We start from the raw sequence: 27483 nt of genomic DNA, 5'->3' as shown, positions 1-27483 counted from the left end.
AACAGTAATTGCATTTGCTACATTTCATATTGATTTTCGAATTATTAGATCTTTTTCACTTCATAATGACATTTACAGATGTAATGTGCAATTAAATGCATTACTTTGCTAAAATAATTGTAATATAATGCATAACTTTGAAAAATACATGTTATTATTGTAGCAATTCGCCCCATGCCATGTTATAGCATTATAGATTTTAATGGAAGATGCCAAACAAAGTATTTTTGTCATAATGGTATAGTCACAAGAATTTCTATTTAAAATGCGTAGTTTTGTGGTCTATAAAAATAACCACATACAAATCTAAGGACCAATTATAGCCCTTCGAGAAGATACTCCTTTAGCCGTTAATTTTGTTTTTACATTTTAATTTCGAGGCATTTGTTGGTTTTATTCTTTATTGAAGGCAGTATGATGACCTTTAATTGCTAACCGAAAACAAACGCCATTTGGTATGGTGCAGATTTTTCTTGTTTGAAATCCTACCACATTTTTTAGTTTTTTTGTTTGGTAGTATAACATGTATAACGGATTTCTATTGCAACAGGCGATGCACAGTTCTTGGGCAATCTAAATAGTTGTTAGAACGGTTTCTGAACGTTAAGATATCTATCAGTTTGCAAGGTGTAACTTCTGTTAAAAAAGTCTATACCGACCAAGAATAAGTGGTAATTTATATGAAATTTTTACCTTAGGGTTTTTATTATTTTGACAAAAAGTTATAATTCAGTTGGTGCTTATTTTGGTAAGGCGTGTATGTTTTAAGTTCAATTTCACGTTCGAATTGGTAAACTCATTTTTTATATTCTTTTTGCTATTTACAAATGTTCAATATTGCTATCAATTGCCGATTACTGCTTACTATACACAAACCTGTTGAACTGTAAGACTGAGTTGATTTTGATGTGTAAGCCTCATCATTCCTATCGCTAGACATGTGTTGTTGCTTATCTGCAAGATATATTTGACGTATATAACACATGCCTCGCCAGTTGTCACCTACGAACTCCATTAATAATTGTTGCAAAGGGTTCCTAATGTACAAAGAGCATATAACTTTCTTATGCGAGACATTGTTTTACACGTTCCCATTTTGACCGAACACGTCCTTCTTTGGTAAGTTTTACTGCCGGTCTGTAGAAGACCAAATGTGACAATATTTCTATTCCCGAGTCACCCTTGGGGTAAATAACCTTATTCGTTAGGTAGTACTAATAATAAAAAACAAGCTTTATGGTTCAATTACACAAATCTGCACACATGCTTTCTTTGTGTTGAAGGTTTATCAATTTAATAAGAGGTTGAACGAATGGTAATTCTACAGTCATCAAATAGATATCCCCGACATTATGATATAGCTTCTAAATGAATAAATTCCATTATTTTTATAATTAAAACATAGATCATTTCATATCTAAGGTTAAGAACGAACGCTGATATTGAGTGTCCCTGTAAAGTGCCAAATGAAATAAAAACGGAACAAAACCAAACAAAACAAAGCAAACTACAACGAATTAAATATTTTCTCTACAATTTCAACTTAAATGTCCCCGATCGTCTAATATACACCAACATAGGGAAAGACTGTGAACTGAAATATATTGGTAAAAAACTGGGATTATCTGTATATGATTTAAAGGTAAAAATGTTTTTCTATAGACTGTTACTGTGTGGGCAGGTTTACATTCGGCTAATATCTACATGTAATGGATATTACACATCGTAATGCTGGTATGTAACGTTGGTTTATTTGTTGTCATGAGCATGAAATGTTTGCTTCCGGACTGACGTTAAGACGATCGAACGCAAGTATTAAAGTAATAACAGATTGTTTTTAGAACTACTCTCTAATTTGCTGTCAGGTCTAGGTATGGATACGTAAACATAGGTTGGTTAAAAGTGATGGCTGTCTTCTCGGTTGAACTGGGAGGGTTGGGGATTTACTACAGTTTGTTCTGGGCATTTATGTGAGTTTTAAGAAATTTCGGGTTGGCATTGGTCTTTCGAGTCTGCAGTAGTCATGAAAACAGAATTCGGTAGCCATTTTGTCATATGTCAGCAGATTTTTTTTTTCGAGAATCCTTAAAAGTCCTTGGAACTTTATAGTTCAAATGAATTTGAAGAAACTCATTTTAAAGCATCAAAGGAACTTATCATGCATAGTATATATAATACCTAAAAATAACGACTAGCACACAGCAGCTCACAATTCATGACACCTTATGTTAATGTAGTGTCCATCCCGGCGGGATGGAGGGATTGAGAAAGGGGGTGGTCCTTTGCATCAAAAACACAAATTACCAATTTTAAAGAGTTGCCTGAATTCATATTTTTTTTATAAGGTCAAGTTCTATTATTTATTTTTATTCTGTGTTTTATTTGGGTGCAACAGTATTTGAAGGTAAATTCTTGGGTGGAAGGGCAAATAGGAGGGGGGATTGAAAATGGCACGATATTATCAGGTAAATCGCCTAATAAAACCTTCTAAATATGAGGATTGAAATAGTTTGCCTCAAAATCTTTCTAGCAACTCTCAATGAATGAAAGTTATTTCTCAATCAGGGAGAGCAGGCCAATTTAAGCATATGATTTGGGGTACAGTAGTGCAGATAGGGAAAAATGTATCAATAGAAACATTGAGAAAAATTCACGACAATTAATGTTTCCACTATGATAAAATCAATACCCAATCATAGTTTTCTCAATAATCACATATAATACAGTGTAAATAGGAAGATGTGATATGAGAGCCAAGGAGGCAACTCTACTTCCAAGTTAAATATTTGTTATCTTAATTTGAATGAAACGTTAAGAAAGCATCTAAACAACATCTGTTATAACTCGGGGGATGAAAATAACTGACCCATTGATATTTGATCTCAATGAAATTCAGTGTATGCCATGCAAACCTAAATATAAAAAGGAGATTCATTTAGCGCCACACTTGTATATATCATCATTTTGTCATATAACCCAAAATCTGGAATAGGATCCCAGTTAGGGCAACCAGTCCGGTACCCACGAATGTAGTTCTTAAAAAAAATATATAACTTTTGTTATAAATTGTGTAGTGTTATTATTTGACTAGTTCTGTAACTGAATGTAGATTTATTTGAAAGGGTAGGCTTTCTAGTTTGAATTACTGTAAAAATTTTGATTGATTTAAATGTAAACTGGCGTCAGTACATAGAGTAAATTGCCCAAATTCTAGCCTTTATTCTTCCCCGGAAGTAGACAGACTGACCCTGTTGTCAATAAAAACAATTTTTTGCAACGGAATGCCGGTCATGAGGCACTGAGATTGTGCTTAGACACTTCAAAATGAATGCCTAACATGAACCAGAAGTCCCAAGGTGGCTATCAAAATTATTTATTGAACAGGACCCTATGTATTTACTATGATTTTCAATGCGTTCCAATGGGGCAAATAATTGGGTACCCGTTCCATCTAGATTGAGCTCCATGTAAGTGTCCTCAATATCAAAGTTCTGAAATAAAGTCCCATTTATATTATTTATCTCAGGTATATTATGTGACAAATATACAAATATACCATTCAAAACGTGTGAAAACTTTTAACACTTATGCAATAGGCACTGGAATGTACGACCCCTTGAAAATAAATGATGCCTACATGCTGTGCAACACACGAACTGCCGAATGTATTTTGCAGAGATTTAAGGTATTATAAGATAGATAATCATTTCGTTTCATTTCATTCGATTTGCTGTATTTCGTTTCGTTTTTCGCAAATTAGTTCAGTTCAGTTCAGTTACGTTTCGTTTATGTTTTTTTGTTCCGTTCCGTTTCTATTTCGTTTCGAACTTTACACGTATCCGGAAATTGATTTGTTTGATGTGTTTGGCCTTTAGATTTTGCCATTTGATAAGGGACTTTTCGTTTTGAATTTCCCTTGGAGGTCGGTTTATTTGTTATTTTACTTTTTCAACTTGACACACAAGATATTCAAATAGCTGCTTACATGTTGCAACCATTGTAATTAACATATCGGTCAATAAAGTTTATCAAACGACCGAAAACAAAAGTGACAGAAGTACTTACAACATAATGAATCCAATGTACTACTGCACTTTTCAGTTTCAAAACTGGAGCCGGATACAGTTATTACTAACTTCAGACATAAAGCATCTATCGGTAAGTCATCTAAAATGATATGCATCGTACAGATTATTATTAGAATTATTAATTGATATTTGTTGACATTAGAATGTTATGGTCCTTGAATAATGTCATTGTTTTATAACTAAGTTTGTCCGATAACTTCTTATTAGAAAAAAAAAATGACAAATTAATGTTTCAATATTAAAATCAATCGATAGATACAACGGTAAGTATTGGATGTAAAAAAATATACTGAAAGTTATTAGGGACTTCCCGTTTAATTGATATGCAACAGTAATAAGCATTGTTTAAAAAAAAATCATAAAATTTGGTTGTAGCAAACTTGAAAATTTTGCAAAAACTAAAATATATTACATAAAAGTATACGTAAAATTTATGCACATTCCTTGCTACATTGTTGTAAAGTGTAGGATATCAAATATAGCAACCCTATATATGTACAAATTTTCCAATATCAAGATTGTCTAAATACTATTTCCAATAATTTAATAGTAAATCCTTAATTCCTTATATATATGTCACTCATATAAATATTCAGCTTTGCTATTCTATATATTTTTGTCCGTTATCACAATTTCATTTATTATTTACTCAATATTGACTCAAGAACGACAAATAAGGGCAACGGAAACCTTACTTTGAAAATAAAGGCAACAGAAACCTAACATAGATAATTAAAGCAATTTCAAACTTATGGTAAGAGTCACACCACCAATTGCAAACCTGATCTGTGTTTTATTGAAATAAACATTATGTTTTGTAACATTTTGATGAGGCAAACTAATTTAAAAGTTAGACAACGGAAACGGAAAATAAAGCACTTTTTCATGTTTATAAAGCGGCATAATTCTAGAACGATAAAAGAGACTCCACCTAGTTTCAAACTTGATCTCTGTTTCTTGGTTATAAACATTGAATATAGGTTTTATAATATTTGGTTGAACTAACAAAAGTTAGAAAACAGGAACCAATTTCGGGAGGGACATACGGACGTACGAATAAGGGTAAAACTTGATGTCTCGACGCAAAATCGACGTGTGAAACATATGAATGATAATGTTGAGCAGACTATGAACCCCCTTAGAACAAATATCTGACAAAAATTATTGAAAAAACAACAAACCATCGATAATTTAAACAATATGTATTCCTCATTTCATAAAATGACATTAATGAACACCAAAAAGGTTAAAAATAGTATTGTGTCTAACCGAATTGCAGCCTAAAGACACAAACTCAATTTACAAGAATCTTTAACAAGAAAAGATAGATTATTAAGAGGAACATCTCGCTATATAATAAAATATAAAAAAATAAGGAAATAGAAGGAATGATAATTAATGACAGGAAATCTACAAAAAAAAAAAGAATATATCATGTTAAAAGCGTGAAACATTAAATAATACTTTAAAAACCAAATTAACAGGTCTAGTTCCTTAAAACCCGAGTAGTTACAGACAAAACTATTTAGTATTTTGTCTACTACTGATGCCAACATAAGTTAAATATATCTTATGATACATTGTGAATGGGACATTATAAGGATGACCTCATTCCTTAGTTTTTCTATATAAATAAAGGCTAAAACAGTTTATACCATTTTCCCACACAATTTGTTCTCCGATATGATCCCCACTCCAGAAATTCTGTCCTTGTAAACACGTAGGTAAATAGCTAGTGAATAACCGAAGCTGCAAACCCTGTTCCTGACAACTTTCATGAGCGGCGTACCATGATACAGTTTCATTATGACAAATTTCCGGATAATTTCTTTCTAAATAATTAAGAATGTATAATGAAAAACATACATTTTTATACACAATATCAAATGAATTCAGCTCGTGCAATGACTTTCATCTCTGTAGCATATATGTTCAAAGAGGTTCCAATAATTCTAGCTCTTACATCTATGTTATATTTGATCTTCTACAGTTACAAAATGTAGTTAACAGCTTATTACACTCGTTGTTTGACAAAATGTTAGTGTTATATTAAAAGAAAGAACAATTAGATTATTTTTAAGTGACTTGCGATTCTTTTTTAGTAAAACTTGAAAAATCCGTCATCTTTTTAAAGTAATTTATTGAACTTTTATTTTTTGGGACTTTTTTTCTAGTTTCAAATCAAAATCTTCTGTAACTAGAAATGATGATTTCTTTGGTGAAATTTAAAAGTAACATTGCGTTAAGAACTTATCTTTGCCGGAACTGTCACAAATACATGTACATGTATTTTACATTTTTATTGTGCAAATAGAAAATGTGTTATATAGTATTTGGGACGATACATTATACGTCGTTATGGCATACAATAAGTCTTTTCTATTATGAAAATATATATATGTTCCGGTTGATAATCAAACGGTTTTTGATCTTCTAATGACCACTGATTTTTGCATTTGAGTGTCTCTTTTATGAAGAGTTGTATGGTTCTGGAATGCGCTCTTTTATTTAAGAATTACACACCAAATCATTGCATATTGTTTCCTTTTCCAAAGCTCCGAATAATTTTCCAATCTTTTTAAAAAGTTTAATGATATTTATTGCTAAGGTGAAGCACATATGCACCTGTAACTGTTTATGGAATTTAAATTTGTCATTTATGGACAAACAAATAGTTATGAATACTACTGAAATAGATAAACACAACACAGGCTTTTTATAATACAGAAAATTGCTTCAACCTACCAGATTTATTATATCTTTGGCAGATATAATTTTGTTCGTCAGTACAAGTTGTGTAATTAAATCTATAATTCCCGTTGGAATACGTCATTGCACAAGTGTCTCCAAGCCTACCAAAAAAGTGCGTCCTACAAATAATAAATCAATATAATATAAAATGTGACATTAAACACTGATGTTTAAGAAATCATTACTTAAATGATAAACAACATGAGCGCGACTTTAAAGGAATTAAATGAAGTTACTACGATATTATGTTAAGTATGAGTAACAAACTTAATTCAAAGATTCCAATAGTATAACAGTTATTCATGTATTAAAAGATGTGTATATAATGATTAATTAAGTTTGTTAAACAAAATCACCCTTTTAAACATATACACGAAGGATAAACATTTCGCAAATTGTTTTCTAAATTTAAATTTGACCATTTTTTATAATAATAATACCAAGAATTGCTTATAGATGCATTAAGCGGTAGTCATTTGAAAAAAACCCAGTGAATGCATATATATATGTAGGACTCTAAAATGCGATGGTACTCTTAAGTGCGATGGTCACGCTAAGGTGCGATGGTCTACGCTAAAGTACGATGGTGTATCACGCTAAAGTGCGATGGCTGTTTGTTCGCTAAAGTACGATGGTTTGTCACGTTAAAGTGCGATGGACTAAAAGGGTAATAATAAGGGCTTAAAGTATTAAAGAACACCGCGGATTTAAAAAAATAGTCTTCTTGTACAAGGTTTTATGACATATTTGATAGGCTTTATAATTAACGGTAGGCTTCAGTGATCATTGTTCTAAATTAAGAAGAACGACCACGTAATAATTGCTAAAATGGTAATTTAGGTGTGACAATAAGGTTTATCACTTATAAGATAAACCAATTTAATGAAAGGATTTGATTAATATATTTATTTTCCTTAAATGACATATTTTATCATTCGGATCCGCATCTCACTTCCGGCTTATAAACATCACGTGACTTCAGCCTCACAGTTGAACTAGCCGCTCTGGATAAGTAAAAGTTTCAAAAGACAATCGTCAAAAAATCTTCGACATCCGCAACTTATAGATTTCTAATCAGATATTAAACCACCAAAAAGGCCTCGTAATGTTCCCAAAAAGGTTTCACAGCAGCCTGCAGGTCCAGCAAAGAAATCTAGAAAAGGCAAAGTGCCGTCAACACGAGGAGCACTTTCAAAATCACAGAACACGACAAGAACCGTTCAAGTGTCTAGAGCAGCGACAGATTATAATTTGGCAATTGCTAGGTGTCCAGCTATTAACATTGTATCAGACACACATCAGGAACCCCCATTCGTGCCTTTCAGGATTCAAGATGAGATGGATACAGAAAGTCCAAATGGCAACGAGGGAGACGCACCGGACAGACCAAGGGGAGATTTGTTACCACTGACTCCACAACCTTGCCCCAGCGGGGTGATGAGTCCAGCAAACAACAACCTTAGTATGTTAACTGTCTCAAATGTTCCTCACGGGTCGGGTTCTGGGTCTTTACTCGTTTACAAGTGGACCAATCCCCTTCATGCATTTCAAGTGTTTTCGATCCCATTTCATCCCATATTCCGGTCAAAATTAAAGAAAAAATATAGAACGGTGAATTTATTGACCTGAACGTTCTTCTAAAATCCACCCGGGACCTTGTAAACGAGCAAAATTTAGAGGGTGAACTTGTAGTTAAAGGGGGTGTTTTATCCATAGTTAACCAAAAGAAAAGTTCCATAAAAAGTATTTATGTCTGGACTTCCGCATTCATGATTTATGGAAGTATCAAGCTTGAAAAATGGCCCAACAAAGGTCTGGAGTTTTTCAAATACATGCAAACAGTCAGAATGGCAGCCTCAAGGGGATACTCTGGAGGCTGGGTTCATTACGATGAGCAATTTAGGTTACGTAAAGAGTTGTCGATATGGAGCTGTGGTAACTATGTGTATCTACTCCGAACGTTGGTCCTTCTTTTAACACAGGAATTTCAAATGGCAATAACCATCAATCGCATAGTGGGAATTCATCGACAAGTGGGGCGTCGAGTCAAAATGTAGGACAACGACGCGTGTTTACATGCAGATTATTCAATAACAAGGGTACTTGTACATTTGGCAAAAATTGCAAATTTACTCACAAATGCTCGAAATTTAATGGTAGTCATCCCTATTTAGAATGCAGAAATTAATTCCGCTTTGTTTTTGTTTACCTTGTTTTGTAAACATCATTTTTCCTAGAAATTATATTTAGATATCTGTCAGTACAATTGAACTTGTTTCATAGAAATGGTCGAGTTATCTCTCCTTGTACTAGTAAAAATGTATTTACTATATTTTATCATGTTAATTAATTAATTTGTGTTTGTTTTTGTTTTTAATTTGCAGGTTACACGCATTTGTATTCTCTAGGTAATTCGCCAATAAACGTCGATGAAGTAAAGAAAGCTCGCAAAAATTACCCACATCAAGAGGTTGCGCGAGACCTGATACAAGGTCTCGAAGCTGGGTTTAAACTAAAATACTCCGGTCCGAGACTTCCTATGGATATAGATTCCAAAGAAATGAATGGGGAGAAAGCCACCATAGCCAGGGACAAAATCTTTAAAGAAATTAACCTGGGTAAGGTAGCTGGTTCTTTTTCAGAACCTCCGTTCCCCACCTTTCGGGTTTCTCCCATCTCGGTTATCCCTAAAAAATCTAGTTCAGAATTCAGGTTAATTCATAATTTGTCCTTTCCTATAAATCACTCCGTTAATGACTTTATTGACAAGCAGTACTGTAAAATACTCAAGCATAGACGACGCTGTCAATATGATTCACATATTGAAAAAGAACACGCTCTTGACCAAGTGCAACGTAAAATCGGCTTTTCATTTGCTAAGACTCTCTCCGGGTGATTTTGATCTGATGGGGTTCAAATTTGAGAATCAATATTTCTTTGATAAATGCCTCCCAATGGGGCCAGTATTAACTCGGCGCTATTTGAATCCCTTTCCACCGCCTTGCATTGGGTTGTACAGCAACAGTAAAAAAACGACAATATTTTACATTATTTGGACGATTTTCTGTTTGGAGGCGAGGCACAAACTTCTCAATGCCACGACACTCTAAAGTGTTTTCAGGATTCTTGTAAACTTTGGGGGGTTCCGTTAGCAGAGGAGAAAACGGTCGACCCAACGGAAGTGTTGATATTCCTTGGTATAGAATTTGACACCATCAACATGGTAATGCGTCTCCCCGAAGACAAACTTATTGAGTTAAAAGCCAGAATTTCTTACTGTTTAGGTAGATCCAAAATCAAGCTTCGGGATTTACAATCTTTGATTGGTATACTAAATTTTGCATGTCAAGTAATTGTCCCGGGTCGAGCCTTTTGTCGTCGTTTGATTGACACCACTTGCAATTTGCGTAGGCCCCATCACAGAACCAGAATAACTAAGGCTATGAAAGAAGACCTTAATATTTGGTTACTATTTCTATCAAACTACAACGGTACTACCGTAATTCTGGATAAATTCTGGTCATCTAACTCAGATCTCGAATTGTTCACTGACAGTGCAGGTGGGGTCGAAAAAGGCTTTGGTATTTATTTTGAAGGGAAATGGGCCCAGGCGAGTTGGCCCCACAATTGGATAATTTCTGGAATTTTAACCGATATTACCTTTCTAGAACTGTTCTCTGTAGTCGTTGCTTTGGACATTTGTGGAGGCATGTTAAAAAACAAGAAAATTTTATTTCACATAGATAACCAGAGAGTAGTTTCTATAATCAATAAAAAGTCTTCAAAGTCGACAAGTGTTATGTCCCTAATCAGAAAACTTGTACTGGCCTGCTTAGAATGCAACATATTGATTAAAGCCGAACATATCCCAGGTCATTTGAATTCTCTTGCTGACTCCCTCTCTCGTTGTGATTTTCAGAAGTTCCGGAAACTATGCCCCACAGCAGATGCAAACCCATACTGGATTCCGGCCCATCTCTGGAATGTTTAAAAGACGAGGCAGACCTATTACTTAAATGTTCAATGGCTCCGAACTCCTGGAAAACTTATAAAACAGCAGTAGAATGTTTAAAAAAGTTTCGCATTATTTATAACAATCGCGATATTTGGCCGGTACCTATCGACGAAATAGCTCAATTCATAACATACCTGTCGTACAAAGGTTTCTCTGCGTCTACTGTTTCTACCTACATCTCCGGATTGGCCAACACACACAAGATTAACAATGTAACAGATAACACGAAATCATTCATCATCTGCAAAATGATTGAAGGATTGCGTAGAAAAAATCCGCAAAAACCAGATGTTCGAACGCCGATATCGTTCGACTTGTTAAAACGTTTAATTCACAGTCTACTTAGCGTTTGCAATTCTCAATATGAAACTATATTGTTTTCTTCTGCTTTTTCTCTTGCGTATTTCGCCATGCTACGGGTAAGTGAGTTGGCTATAAACAGTCGTACTGACGAAAGTGGACATGCATTGAAATGTGAAGATATCACTTTTGAAAAGAGTAAGGGTCAAACCGAATTACATGTAAAAATATGCAGCTCAAAAACCGATCAAAAGCATACTTCCATAACCCTGATCATACAAAGCCATCGTATTCGAATATCTGTCCAATTACGCTATTACAATCTTACTTGCAGGTTCGCTACTCCGGCGTACATGGATCAAATAAATTATATACACATTTTAATGGTTTGGCCTTAACAAAATATCAATTTTGTTCCCTGCTTCAAAAATGTTTGGGTTTCTGTGAACTACCGTTCCACATTCGTTCTCATTCTTTTCGGATAGGACGAGCTACTGATATGGCAAAAAATGGTGTTAAAGACGATATTATCAAGCAGTGCGGCCGATGGTCTTTCGTTGCATATTTACGCTATATTCGTATCTGAATCTTAAATTTAACTTTCATTACAGCTCAAACGAAGTGTTTTTAATATTATAATACATATTACCTCCTTTTAGGTTCAAAAGCTATTTGGTTCGTCGGATCTTCAATTGTATATTGGGCACAGACAAATGCAAAAACGAGATACGGGGGCCCAAACATTGGTCTTCAAAGCAGAGGGGTGTACATACGCTGGTTTGGAAAAAGGGGTATGTTGTGGAATGATTTTAATGCCAAGGTATCCCATGCAGTTGACAAATTTCTACTCCCGCCATGATAATCATTCAGCTTGGTTCCAATGATCTGGTAAAAGTTAAAACTTTGGAACTCATCCAAAATATTGAAAGGGATATTCTGCGTCTGCATTTACTTGTACCTAACACTCGCATCGTATGGAGCGAAATGCTAATGCGAAGGTATTGGCACGGTGCTACAGATGGAAAAGCTATCGAAAGATCTCGAAAACGAGTAAACTCGGCTATTAACAATTATGCCTTGAATGATGGGCACTGTGTTATTCAGCATCCTAATATCCGAGCTCGAGAGATGAACTTGTATAGATATGACGGAACTCACTTATCCGATATTGGTTATGATATATACTTGAACAACATACAAGGGGGTATTGAAACTTTCCTATCATCTAAAAAAATTCGGCGTTTCCCGGAAGTATAATTTGGAATAGAATTTCTCATGGTTTTCAAGGGATTAAGAAAAAGAAAAAAAAAAGGGGGGGGGGGGTATTTAATGAGTGTGTATAGACTCACTCAAGTGGCAAGATTAAGGGGTCATGATCCGTTCCTGTATTGTACGTCGGATCATATTAGTTTTTTACTTTCCTGCGTTACCGCAGGAAGTTCTGTTGAGACCATCTCATGTCTACCCTGAGTGGCCGGTTCTGAATTGGTACCAGTTCGAGCTTAACTGTTTTATGATCTAGAAATTGTTAAATTGTTAATCTTTACTCCCCTGAAACCAGGGGGTGATGCGAATAAGACCCGACATATTTGGGGATCATGGCCCTCGTTCTCTTTAGGATTTAACCTGGAGGAACTTGAGCATCCATTGCTACCAATGGTGCACAGATTTGTCAGTTAAATCAATCATGTCGGCATTCTGTTATCTTGTCAGACCTCGTCATTCAAAGTGAACTGTGGCCGTTAATTCCACATAAATTGCTTGTTTGTTATGCTTTGCCTTAAACTTGATTCTTTAATTAAAAATCTATATATCCTGTATATGTTTTTTTAATTCAGGCCGGTATCACATATTTGGATAATTGGTGTAGCTTGCCGTTCACACAGTCTATCACTAATGTGAACATCTCCTCTCAAAGTCGTCGTTGAAAATTACAAATACAAAATTCGTTCTAATTTTTTAGCAGACAATTTATGATTTACGCATGGAAACATGACGAACCTTTATTTTACCGACTTTACTTTTCATTAAAATCGACAATATTTGAACAGGGACGGCAAAGTAAACTGCAACATAAACAATGATTTCAAAATATCCGTTAGCTTCAAATAGAAACAGGTTAAAGGATACTTTTGTATCTGTATAGTAAGATGGTCGACTGCAGGACAAAAGTCCTTCTAGCACAGAAAAAAACCCACATTTGCTTCAGCCGACAAAACACGGTTATCAAGTTTAAATTGAATAAGTCATGGACATTTGCTTAAAGTTGTTAATATACATTTATCTTTCGGCATGCTCATGTTTTGTTTGTATAAAAGACTGTTCACGTCATAATCCATAGTACGTTTATTACGTCTATACTTTCGCGGAACATCACACTTTAGCGTATGTAGGCATCGTACTTTAGCGTAGACCATCGCACTTTAGCGTGACCATCGTACTTTAGCATCCCCATCTCACTTTAGAGTCCTACATATATATATATATATATATATATGTTTTTTCGTTAAACAAATATTGCTAGATATACTGTCGAAATGTATCCAATGGAACTTACTTTAAATAAATCAAATATAAACGGTTATAACTGTCCTTACCTTGATTTAGAAATCTAAATTTTTCACGGAGAAGTCTACACTAAAATTTAAGATAAAGGGACGATATTTCGTTTCCTATTGTTAATTTCCTTTCTTGGATGGTGATGTACCTTTGACACCATACAACGTACGCTATTTATTTATCACAACTCGTTCGCATTGCCTGTGTTTTTGTGATGTTGTGAATGTTGATGAACGTAATATTTGTATCAGTAGTAAGACATTAGGTCAGGGATCTCGTTACCACAAATTACTTAAATTCTTTACTAAATTCTTCCATAGATATAAAGATATAGTTTTGATGTTTGGTTGGACCTGTAGCAAACATATTTCAAACGGGATACTTCATCCTTTTTTTTTTTACGGATAAGTATTTTACCGAGTCCGAAAATTAAGACGCGATCCGGGTAAACTTGTCGATCCTTGGAATAAACTTATTCTAAAACGTTACCAATTAAATGCAGTATTTAGATCTGTGAATATATTTTTTTTTGGGTATTAATATTGATTTTGGTATCAGTTCATTAAAATCAAACTAAATACTATTGTCATATAAATAGGCTCTACAATATGTCGATTCATGAATTTTGGCATTACACATTATACTGAGACTATTTAAAACGTTTTTAAACGAAATCTATTGGATATTGGGTATGTTCTGATTGATATATAAGTCTAAGTTGCATGATTTTTGTATTAGTTGTTCTTGGCTTTACATTATCTGTCAGTAACTGCTAGTATTGTAAATGCTATACATACTGCTAACTATTTCATAAACGCTGTATAGCTTCTTTCCTTCAGAAGATGTAGCACTGCCACACAAGTCTTTACTATTTCCATTGCAAGTATCCTTGCAAGCACCTGTATTTTCTTCACTATATCTGTCTTGCTGGTAAAATTTGAACTCAGTAATACAAAGACATTCTGTATCCTATATCGAAACGTTTGCATATAAGTTATAAAGTTATAACAGTTCAGAAAAAGTTCACTCTCTCAAAAAACAAAAACAAACGAACGTTGCTTTGTTTTTTATAGATATGAAAATCTAAAAAAAATGATGAAAAAACATATCCTGAACTTAAAGGTAAATAAAAAAAAACAGAAACCACAAAACCTGACAAAATCAAACGTAGGACTATATCATGTTATGGATCGAATTTCAAACAGTTAGAGCAAAAAAGAAAATAACACGTCCAAATTTCGTGCGTCCGAAACGCGACAGGATAATTTATACCAACATTTGTATTCATTAAATTCATGACATGCAGCATCACGCAATTAAATATAATGTTGGACCGATCGGAAAATTTCTTAACGTTACATTATAATGAAATACATTCATTCCAAACTTTTAGATTCAATTGTATCGTGAGTATATATCTTACCCCAATAAACATATACTGTGTTGTATCCGGACATGTTCTTGAGCATTGAGTGGCAGAATTGTTTCCAAATGAGAAGATACCACTAAAAAAAGTACTATTCAAACTAGTATTCAAACTGAAGCATCCTATAAGAAAAAAATAATGATCATAATATCAATTAAATGCATTTTAGACGGGTCCTTACTGAGTTTGGTCAAACACTTTGATTCATAACAGTACACAAATAAGACGACTATGAAAGGGCCCAAATGCGTGGACATATGAAAACCTATAATATGTCGATAAACCGTGTTGCCAAAACGTACATAAATATCATCAAGGAGGAATAAACAGCTTCAATCCTCAGAAATGTATCTAGCATGTATACGTTTCTTATTAGAGATAAAGGCTTGAAATGAGTTTCAGCAAATAAAATACTTTATTCCAAAAACAAGTACAATTGTCTCATACCAAATCTTCCTATATCTACAGCTTATAGGATATATATTCAAATTCTGACAAATTAATTATGCATGCACCATATTACATAAACAGATATATAATAATAAAATGTTCACTACATTTAAACATTAAATCACTCTTATACAATACAATTTCAAGTATAACGCAGAGTATGAAATTCATAAAATTATTAAAAGTTAGCAGCGTAGTTTATCCGCTAAATTTAAGTATTTACCAAGATCGTTCAGTACTTTAATATTCTGTACAGATAACAATTGTATCAATTTATAAGTAGAGGGGTTTCTCTTATAATATTGTTTTATATATTTTTTTCTTATGTCAGCATATTTATTACATTACAATGAAAAATGAAATTCGTCTTCAATGGAACTTTATATACAATAATACATACATGTAATCTATCTGTCCTGTCAATATAATATTATCGTCCTGTCTCTATATTCAAATTATATGCAAAAATACGGTATTTACAAATATAAGGTTTATACATATAGTTCACTTGTTTGTCTAAGTAAAATTGTAAAATATGTGTACAAAAGATATATGTATATAGTTGACCTTTGTTTGAGACTTCAGAGAAATCATTTGCCTCACATATAAATGTATCAACCATTCTCTATTTTAATTGTCTCAGAAAAAAATCTACATTATCTACATTTTAACTTAACCGAATAAAGTTAAAGCCATATGTACCCAAAATGTCTATAATTTTACAGCACCAGGTCTGGTTATCATTTGGTTTTTTATTACAGCTACTAAACATTTCATCATAACAATTTTTCAATATGCAATTATCAGTACATAATAATTTTCTCCAACATTTTACCATTCTGTATTCTTTCTATATTCACATAGGTATTCTAGCCAGTTCACATAATACAAATGTACCATGTTATTAACAGTACTCTTTTTTACTTTCAGTATACTTTTCAACAAATACATATGAACCTTTTCAATATGTGCCTTATGATACACACAAGGTCACAGTCATACATTTTGTAGTTCAAAATACTTGCAACATAAGTTTCAAATAAAGTCAATAATGTTTCATGGTTATAATAGTAATCCTGTATCTTATTAAACATACTATATACTGCTGTTTTTACTTGTTCTGACATTCTCTTTTGTGTGTTAACAAAATTACCAGACGTGTAATAATAAACCGCTGCGCCATGAGCGCATGATACGCCCGACGTCTTGTGTAGAAGTTTTATGCAATAATCATAAATAGTTTCTGAGAAAGTTTTAAGCAATTATTATTTATTACTTTTGAGACACGGTGGGACATGTGAAACCCCCCCATCCTGTTTTTTTTTTACAAATATCACTAAAATAAAATTTTGAATCAAACCAAAAAGTATACAGATCTTTACATTAATATAACAAAGAAGTGTGTACAGTTTCAAGCAATAATCATAAATTGTTTTTGAGATACGGCGCGACATGTAAAACAAAACCTCCCCTTTTTTACAAAATACTCAATAACTTAAAAATAAAATTTTGAGTCATCACCAAAAAGTATACAGATCTTTAGATTAATATAACAAAGAAGTTTGTAAAGTTTTAAGCAATAATCATAAATCGTTTTTGAGATACGACACGACATGTAAAAACCCCCTCCCCCTTTTTTACAAAATACTCAATAACTCAAAAATGAAATTTTGAATCATCACCAAAAAGTATACAGATCTTTAGATTAATAAAACGAAGAAGTGTGTAAAGTTTTAAGCAATAATCATCAATCGTTTTTGAGATACGGTGCGACATGTAAAAAACCCTCCCCCTTTTTTACAAAATACTCAATAACTCAAAAATGAAATTTTGAATCATCACCAAAAAGTATACAGATATTAAGATTAATATAACTAAGAAGTGTGTAAAGTTTTAAGCAATAATCAAGAATAGTTTTTGAGATACGGTGCGACATGTGAAAAAAAACACCCCTGTTTTAGTTACAAAGTGCCGTAACTCAAAAAGTTTAAATCTTATTTTCACCAAAAAGTATACAAATCATTTGACCATCATAAAAAACAACTATATCAAGTTTAATGAAATTTAGATAAGTCGTTCTCAAGTTACGGTGCGACATGTTTACGCAGGACAGACAGACAAACGGACAGACGGACGGACAGACGGACGGACAGACAGACGGACGGACACCGGACATTTGTATACCATAATACGTCTCGTCAAAATTTTGACGGGCGTATAAAAAAGTAAGCCTAAATAAATAAACTCATTGCAAATATCAATGGTATCACCATTTAAAAACCACTTTTCGTCCTGTTTAGGCTTATCCCTATTTCTGAAAAATACAATCTTTGTTTTTGTAAAAATAATATATAAATTGTTTTATTTGAGTAAGTGTTGACACTATTAATCATATGCTGTAAATCTTGTGTATTTCCACTGAATAAAACCATTCCATCTGCATACATCAGACGATATAAATTTATCATTTTTAGCTTATAAGGTTTACAATTTTGGTTTATCAAATCCATTTCTATGTCATTTACATATAAAGAATACAAAAAAGGAGATAAAGGGTCCCCATGCATAAGGCCAACAGTGCATAAAAACATATCAGATAATTTACCATTCATCTGAACACATGATTTCAAATTCATATACATTAATTTAGTTACAATATACTAGTATTAAAACTTCCCTGTAATACCATATCTTATTAATTTAAGCCACAATTTAAAATGTGTTACACTGTCGAAAGCTCGACTATAATTTATAAAGCAACAATACAAACGTTTCCCTTTTCTTAAACTATTTGTTATGATTGAATGAAGAGCAAAGATGACATCTGTAGTTCCAAGGCCAGGACGGAAACCGTATTGCGCTTCTGTAAGTACGTTGTTTCTCTCACACCATTCCAACAGTCGAATATTAATGAAGGAAATAAACAGCTTCCAAATGTGTGAAACTAACGAAATACCACGATAGATTTTAGGATCATCCACATTACCCTTCTTAAACACAGGAACCATAATGCTTTCAACCCACATCTGCTGGAAATTTGCAGTATTTAAAATGTTATTAAATAGTTTACACATGACTTGTGTCAATGCAGCTTTACCAATAATAAGGTATTCATTTAGTATGTTTTTTAAAATCCAGGAGTTTTATCTCGTTTAATGTTTGTATTCCAGAAACTAAGTTCATTCTCAGTGTCTAATTCTTTGAACACATTTTGTATGGACTCTTTTTGGTTTTGGTTTTCGTTATGCTTATTTCCCGACACTAAATTTTGAAAATGCATTTGAAATTGTTCCAGTGTTATAGAATTCACATTATTGTTCCGTGTCCTTTAAATTTCCGGAAAAAAATTCATCGGGTTATTTCGAGAAAACCGATTCAAAAATATTTCCATGTTTGTGTTTTACAGTTCTCTGTAATCCATGGTTTTTAATTTTAAATACTGGCGTTTTGGGACTAGCTATATTATTGTCAACACAAAGGTCGATGTGTTTACTGTTTTTGAATCAACTGTAAGATACTGTTAACAAATTATAATCAAAAGTTTATTTAATTTGTCGACACACTCATCAGTGCATTCAGATTTACCAAACGACCATTTTAAAAAAGGAAAACTTTTGTTTGATAAGATTATGTTGAAGTGTAGTGTAAAGAGTTGAAACGTCAAAACTGTCAACAAAATCAAATGGACAATCGAAAGCACGTTATTTATTTGAAGCATCCAAACATTTTGTTTCACTCTACAAATAGTCGATTCAATTTTTTTCATATATTTTATTACAAAATTTTATGGTAAGTTCTTTGGCAGTAGATAAATAACTAGTTAAAAGCACCGAAATAAAAATAAGAAAAAAAAAATAAATAAAAAAAAAATAAAATCACCGAAATATTAGCTGTAAAACACTTATTAGAGGTCAAGATGAAACGATATTTAACTGGTTTTTTTTGTGTAGCTTGGGTAACCAATACATAGTAGAGACCTTCAAATATTCAGAAGAGGCCTTAAGTAGTGATGTGGTTATGATATATTTGTTTACCTTGTGACTCTTTTTGAAGCGCACGGAATGGAATATAGATTTATTTATATACCTCGAATTTAACTTAATATATATGACATATATAGAACAATGGTGTAGATTAGAATTGACACCATTTCAACGGTTCTTTTCACATAAAAGTGGTGCACATTTCAGTATAACTTACGATAAATTTAAATCATAAGATTTTTTTGAGTAAAAGAGTCGCAGGCCCTCGCAGGTCCTCTTTTTTTTAATACATATTGTTGATTCATTGATATTCGTTAAATACCCATTTTCGTGGCTGTCGTTGGTACAAGGGAACCACGAATTTAAATATTCAACGAATAAAAAACTTTCTTAAAGAGTGTAAGCAGACTTTGCCTAAATAACGAATTTAAATATTTACAACGAAAATTGGTACCAACGAATATAAATGAATACACAGTGTACTATATAACCAATTAGTGACAAGTTCCGCGTCGAATCTGAAACGGTTCCAATAGTATATGTCTCAAAATTACCTTATCTCTGTTGTATCTAAGTTGTACGTTCCGCTTCTGTCAGGCGCACGACCAAACGGTGTATTCAGGATATGCTATAAACACGGGTATTAATAGCACCTGAACTTCGTCATTAAACAGGTAATACGGGTGTACCTTATAATCAGCGTGAAATTATCAAATGACAATACAATTCTAAAAGTCCAGGCTAAAAATAAGGCGTAGCTTTTTTAATTCAGTCACAGACCCGCGATGTCACGGGTATGGTATAATATAGATAAATTGCTAAATTAAAATTGTTTGAAGTGTAAATTTCTTTCTCCAGAAATAGAGATGTTTTATTTAAGACGACCGTTACAAGATCGTCAGGCGCAGTCAATGTCGTTTTAAACCACCTGCACCGTTGATTCATTTATCTGATTTGTGTGAGTGTCCATTTAATAAACAACCGAACAAAGAATTACTCTTCATATACCATGTTGTATACGTGCATTCGATTCCTATATAACTTTTTATGCCTCAATCAATTATTTAAGATATTGCTCTTTAAAACTTTGATTTAATTTGTACCACTATAACCTAAAAATACAATCATACACGAAACTTCAATCTAAATATTGTAATTAATTTATATAAGATCATCAAGCTATATATCAAACATGGTTTGAAAGAAGAAAAAACAAAGTTACTGCGAGTAACCAAACCTATCTCATAGTTTTGTCTTATTTATACGAAGGCATTTAGTAAAGAAATACTTTAAATCAGACGATCAGGCGAGGGAAAATCTAAAGTTTTAGTACATTCAAATACATATGCACTGAATATTGTTTTCTTTTACTGAGGAAAAATACTCGAGCCAAAAAACTGTGGTATAATTGCCAATGTGAGACAACTATCAACGAAAGTTGGAATAGAGTGTGTGTTAGTAATAAAAGGCAACCGTACGGCCTTCCACAATGAGAAAATCAATTATTTATGGTCGCCTATAATACGCCCCGACATGAACAATATGAGAAAATTCAAATGAGAAAACTAACTAATTTATAAGAAAACGATTTACGGAAAACAAATAAGACAGACATTTTTTTGTACATAAATTAATCCGTTGGTTTTCTAGTTTGTATTGTTTTACATTATTTTGTCGTTTTTGGTTCTTGTACAGCTGACTATGCGATACTGGATTTGTGCATTGCTGAAGGCCGAATGGTTATCTATATTTAATAATTTTTGTGTGATTTGGATACAATGAATATAAATACACATACAGCTCACAAAGATCTTTCACAAAATGACCATTATACAGATCTGACAGTACTTGCAGTTACTGACATTGTTTTCAAAGTTAATAACTCCTTAAAAATAATCATGTATCTAGGACTTAAATAATAAAAAAAATACTTGAAAGTACATATGCGTAATATTTATTATAGTTGTAATTGACTGACAACAAAATTAATACTTCTACCAATAAAACAATATTCAAAGATTGTTATGTGGTATTCTACTGTTGCCTTCATTAACTACCATGTGGGAAAGTAACCATGAAGAATAAGGCAAAAAAATATTAACCTATAACTGAGAATAGAAAACGAATGCTTATTTTGACGTTATTAGCACCTTCGTGGATATTCATAAGACTTAGGAATCATAACTCATATCCTTATTTTACCGGTATACTAGTACTTATATTCGACTTATTATCCTTTTGTGAAGCTACGGCAGTATTGGTGCAACCAACAAAGTACAACTAAATCAATACCTATGTTTCCAATGACAGGTGACTGTAGTACGTATCCATAGATCCAATACTCTTGCCTCTCGAACTTCGGCTTATTTATGATTGTATCTGTGAAATAAGAAGCATTGCATGAATCAGGCTGACAGTGATTAGACAGCTGATGCCAGTAGGTTGGATCGTTACAGGAATCAAAAGCTTCTTTCCATTTTGATTGACCAGCACTCAATTCAAGACTCAGTTGATCTGCAAATAAAAAATGTATTGTTAGGTAAATGTGTATTGAAAATTCAGTTTTTAATAACAATTGATATCATGTGAAATTTGGTAATATACAATATCATAAATATAGAATACCAACAAATCTAAATAAAACTGTTTTCTTTTCGAAAAATCTTTTCTCATGATGTAATAAACTCCACTACACTTTTATGTATCAATGTTGACATAGTGTCTTTATTTGTATCCTTTCAAAATGTTTGACTTTTTCATGAATACTCTTCGTTAAACCCCGAAGTATACCGCTATTTGTTCAGTTTGGTGATGAAGAAAGTCACTGTATAGTTTCTCTTTATCTATGAATTTATGACCATATATTTGACAACAAGAAGCTGATGACTTACAGATGCCTAGCCTTGTTATACTTTTGTTACAATTGCTTGAAATGTCATTAGGTAAAGAATGTATAATGAAGGTCAAAATATAAAGTGTTTTACAATTTTTAATGTTTCCATATCTTTACATGTAACTTCATGGCTTATGGGAAAAGTTTAATCACAAAAATACTGAACTCCGAATTTAGAAAGGCAAATGGATTCTTTTTTGTGTACATGGTTTTGATTAATCTGTAATACGTTTTCTATCTACAAAGTCATGCTATTTTGACCAGTCTCTGCAGATAAACATCGTATCTGTGTTTAAAAAACATTGACACATACATTGGGTATCGACAATTCGCTTTGAAACTCAACTTATACCCACAATAACATACCAAGGAGGAAGTCATAGCTCTGCTTTATGTTCCTTTAAGAAGTCAACCAAAGATGAAGAACTGGATCTTCCATTACTGACTACCTAAACTACAATAGTGTCCTGGCAAACAACGTTATATTGCTGGATTTACCAAATGTTCCATGAAACCTCTAGCGCTATTATTAACATCAATGTTATCAGCAATCTAAGCCGTGCTTCAAAGCTAAGATATGCACATTCGATTAGTTGGTCATGTTTTGTTTAACAAAAACGAATGGTCACTGTAAACACAAAAGAGGGACGAAAGATACTAGAGGGACAGTCAAACTCATAGATCCAAAATAAACACACAACGATATGGCTAACATAGAAAAAGACAAACAATAGTACACAAGACACAACACAGAAAACTAAGGAGTAAGCAACACGAACCTTACCAAAAAAATGGGGAATGACTTCGGGTGCTCCGGAGGGGTAATGAGAGCTTGCTCCAAATTTGACATCCGTCGTGAAGCTCATGTCATTACGAACCCGGTCAAATGTGGGAAAAGGGAAGGGTATTGTTGCTTCGAGATAAGGAAAATATACGATATTATATGTGAAACGGATATTCCAAGTATCTTGTCTCTGATACTGACATTAGTGAGAAGCTTGATTTCTTGATGGAGGACATATTTGTTAATTTGAAGGACGTATTTTAAAAAAAAAATCGGTTTCCCGGAGATATCACACGTGATAGCTTATATCTTTTGTCGTAAATAAAGACAACAGTAGTATACCGCTGTTCGAAAGTCATAAATCGATTGAGAGAAATCAAATCCGGGTTACAAACTAAAACTGAGGTAAACACATCAACTATAAGAGGAAAACAACGAAACAACAGAAACACTTAAGTGCAACAAAAAAAAAAACAAAACGAACTATAAGATAACAATTGCCATTTTCCTGACTTGGTACAGGACATTTTAAGAAAAAAAATGTGGGTTGAACCTGGTTTTGTGGCTAGCCAAACCTTGTGCTTTTATGGCAATGTTAAATATAACACTAAATAACAACATTACATGGCAGGACTACAGTACAAATAAATACCAAACGTGAGTTTCGTCAACATAAGACACACCAGTGACGCTCAAATAAAAAAGTAATAAATTGGAGCAAGATATATTTACCCATCCGGAGAACTTTAGATCAATCCCTGCTGTTTGCTTCCCTCAGTTTTTACATTCCTATGTTGGTTGTCTGTTGATCATTTTCTTATTTTAGCAATTTTGTAATTTTATTTTCTTTCTATGAATTTGAATGTCCTCATGCGCCTCTCTTTTATTGTTGATTTTTTTGATTTTTTTTAGAGAGACGGGCATTTTACTGTGCAATATTTTTTGGCGATTTCTGATGATATTGTTTAAAGTATATGTTCCCCTCAGATAAAGATTAAATTCAAATACAATTAGACATGGCATAATCAAGAGTTATAAAGAGAACGAATATAGAAAAGGACGATACTATATGTAAGTTTTAATTTAGACTTACAACATGACAACAAAAGATAAGTGAATTTGGGGGAATTGCCAGATTTTTTCATCGTTTCGAAGCTTATGTATGAAATTTGCCTCATAACAATATACGATCAAGTCGACAAGCATAGGGACAAAGTTGGTTAGCATGTCAATAATAATTGTCTATTCACACCTAACAAATATGAATGTATTAATAAACCATTAAGGCAAAAAAAAACCAAGATTGTGGTCATGTCGAATTATATTCATTTCGTTCTCTGATTCTTGAAAAAGTCATTTTGTACCCTGACCCTTTTGAGTCTTGACCATGTCGTACTCATGGAATATTAACAAGTATACCATTTCGTATTTGATGGCAGACTTTTTCGTACCTATAATAGAAGGTCTGTATGTTTACCTTTTCGTAACTCATGGAAGATTCACATGTACACAATGTCATTTCCTACCATACGGAAGATTTGCATACATGTAGTTCCGTACATCACGGAAGATTTATATGTGCTTCATTGCTGTCGAATCAAATGACATGGTTGCCTTAACTGTAGTTTCTATGTTAAGGAGATTAAAAGATGAAATGTACACACATGTGTATGATTAGTATCCTTATATTGTAAAAGTTTGCGGAAATGTTTGACTATGCTGTTTATTTCTGATTCCCCGAAATCTACTCCACACAATTTTAAGTTATTAAAACTTATAAATTTTTATGTGTGGTGTGAATATAAAAGTAAAAGGGTTTGTATCCATATTTAATTTATAAGTTTTCAAGTAGAATAACAGAATTCTCTACTCACGGTCACGTTAACAAATTGGTTGATTGAAGAAATTATTTACAAAATATACGCGTCGTACAATGCCCGAAGTTTTAGCTTTTCATCTTTGGTGGTATGTTCCCAACCGATTGCACTTTGGGGATCGGGTAGAATACTGTTTAAATATTTTTCTTATTTTTGTAATATAGTTTGTCATGTTATTCTTTATCCCGAATGGAAGTGTGTTTTGATAATTTAAAAGGTTAGATTGTATATTTATACATAGCGAGAGCATCAAAGGGTTATCAAAGGTACCAAGCTTATAATCTAATACGCCAGACGCACGTTTCGTCTTTATAAGACAATTTAGTTACGCTCAGATTAAAATAGTTTGAAAAAAAACCGTCAATAGTAAACCCTACCACTCCAGAAGTATTAGTACTTCCTGATACTTGATCAACGCACACCCACACTCGACTATTTCCTTATCTGACACTTATAGACATTCTCTTTACAAATATTTATTCATTGTAATAGTAATGATTTATACTTGAAAATCTGTAATAGCTACAAAGGAACAATTCTGCTGTTATAAATGGATAACCAATCGGCACCGTTTGAAATACATACAACTTATTGATAAACTATATTGCCAAAATGTTGTTGTTCTTGTAGCTGATGTATTAATAAGTGTTTGTTGATCAAAGGACATGTAACCGTTTGTTGATTGGCACTCATACCACATCTTCTGATATATATAGCAATAATCTCCAAAGATACAGCAAAATACAGTAACACATGTCACATCCAAAAACAGTCATGACTTGGTACAGAACATTTTAAGATAAAACGGCAGGTTGAACCTGGTTTAATGGCTAGCCCCAGCTGCATGACAATGGTAAAAAATATAAATATTTTGTAATTGTTTTAACTCTGTAAATACACCAAATATAAAATAATCACAAAAGACACACATAAATATGATTTAATACACTAAGCCCGGCTGTTCATCACTTAGTAAATTTTAACCCTAGTCTTTTTTTCTTTCATATATATATATATATATCTATCCTGTAGTTTAATTTATCCCTTTGTGTAATTATCGGTTAAATTATAAATAGTTAACCCTGCTTCGGACCTACGTTCAAAGTCAAACCAAGGAATAGTTTTGGCTTAAAGTAAGATTTCCTGTTGATAACTAGAATGGGAAGGACACAAACTGTTTGATAGTCATTCCCTCTTTTTCCATCGTGATTTCCGTTCATTGTGTCTATCGAACAAACATTCTGAAATCATCATTTTTTCACTTTGTCATCTTCTATTACAACAAACAAATTGATACAACAAAATATTTGAGTTAAAATATGTATTTATCTATAATCAAATATAATTCTACGATCATCGCTTCTTTTCAATCAAAATAAAAGGTTTTCTCTGTCACATCCGCGTTTAGAAAAAAATAAGACTTAGATTTAAAGTGTATTGTTTCAATAAGTAATCAAATTGAGCAGATATGTTTGATTGAAATATAACCATATATGAACAACTGGGTCTATGCGTATCGCATCTACAAACTGGTCTTCAGTGACACGCCAAAAAAGTGAAAAGGGCATATAAACAGCGAAGTTGAGGAGCATAGAGGGAAAACAATCTGAAAGTTTTTGCCTAATACAGTTAAGGAAATAAATCCCTATACATGCTAAAGTAGGAAATATTTTCTCCTACTATTAATAGTTTTTTTAACAGCTTATTTATAGTTATGATCACATCAATAATAATTCATGTCGACACAGAAGTGTTTTACCTTTTAATATATATAATGAATTCCAAAGACTTACCTCCTATTGCATATCTCATTACAAAGGTATTTAGAATTAAACAATAGGCAGCAATCATTGTCATTTATTGTTCAGGTCCACATCCACTGATGAGCACACCACTTTTCAAAAGTCATAAATCAATTGAGAGAAAACAAATCAGTGTTACAAACTAAACCGAGGGAAAATAGTTTCTCCGGTTTAACATGAAATTATAGAGGATGTGAAATGTTCAGTGTAAAGCTGTGAGATGCATATTCCGGTCCATTTTGAGCTTCCTTAATGAAACTGAGTGTTTTATCAAATAATAATACTTCCAAGTACTTATAAATTAAATATGTTTTTTTTTATAGTAAGGAACTACTTATGTCACTAAAACATTGTTAAACGAATTTATATTACCGACTATATCATTAGGAGAATTTATACGCAATTGTTCAACTTGATATCACAATTTTACATCAAACCAATATTGTGTCCATAGTACACGGATTCCCTATCCGCACTATAATTTTTTGATGTTCAGTGGACCGTGAAAATGGGTTACAAACTCTAATTTGGCATTGAAATTAGAAAGATCATATT

At 32.8% G+C, this 27483-nt stretch overlaps 1 protein-coding gene across 1 annotated transcript; it reads right to left on the bottom strand.

Annotated features, from left to right (window-relative positions):
• Positions 1-763: 763 nt before the first annotated feature.
• On the bottom strand, positions 764-22087 carry LOC139489136 (uncharacterized). Its single transcript, XM_071275274.1, has 7 exons — positions 21865-22087; positions 15137-15261; positions 14511-14682; positions 6834-6958; positions 5744-5920; positions 4066-4167; positions 764-954 (listed from the first exon to the last, which is right to left on the bottom strand). The coding sequence occupies exons 4-7, from the start codon at positions 6919-6921 to the stop codon at positions 818-820; spliced, it is 504 nt and encodes a 167-aa protein (XP_071131375.1). The 5' UTR covers positions 6922-6958; positions 14511-14682; positions 15137-15261; positions 21865-22087; the 3' UTR covers positions 764-817.
• Between the last annotated feature and the right edge of the window lie 5396 nt (positions 22088-27483).

The sequence above is a fragment of the Mytilus edulis genome, chromosome 9 (assembly GCF_963676685.1).
Source record: "Mytilus edulis chromosome 9, xbMytEdul2.2, whole genome shotgun sequence".
Taxonomy (NCBI): Eukaryota; Metazoa; Mollusca; class Bivalvia; order Mytilida; family Mytilidae; genus Mytilus; species Mytilus edulis.
This window is presented reverse-complemented; position numbering and strand designations above follow the sequence as displayed.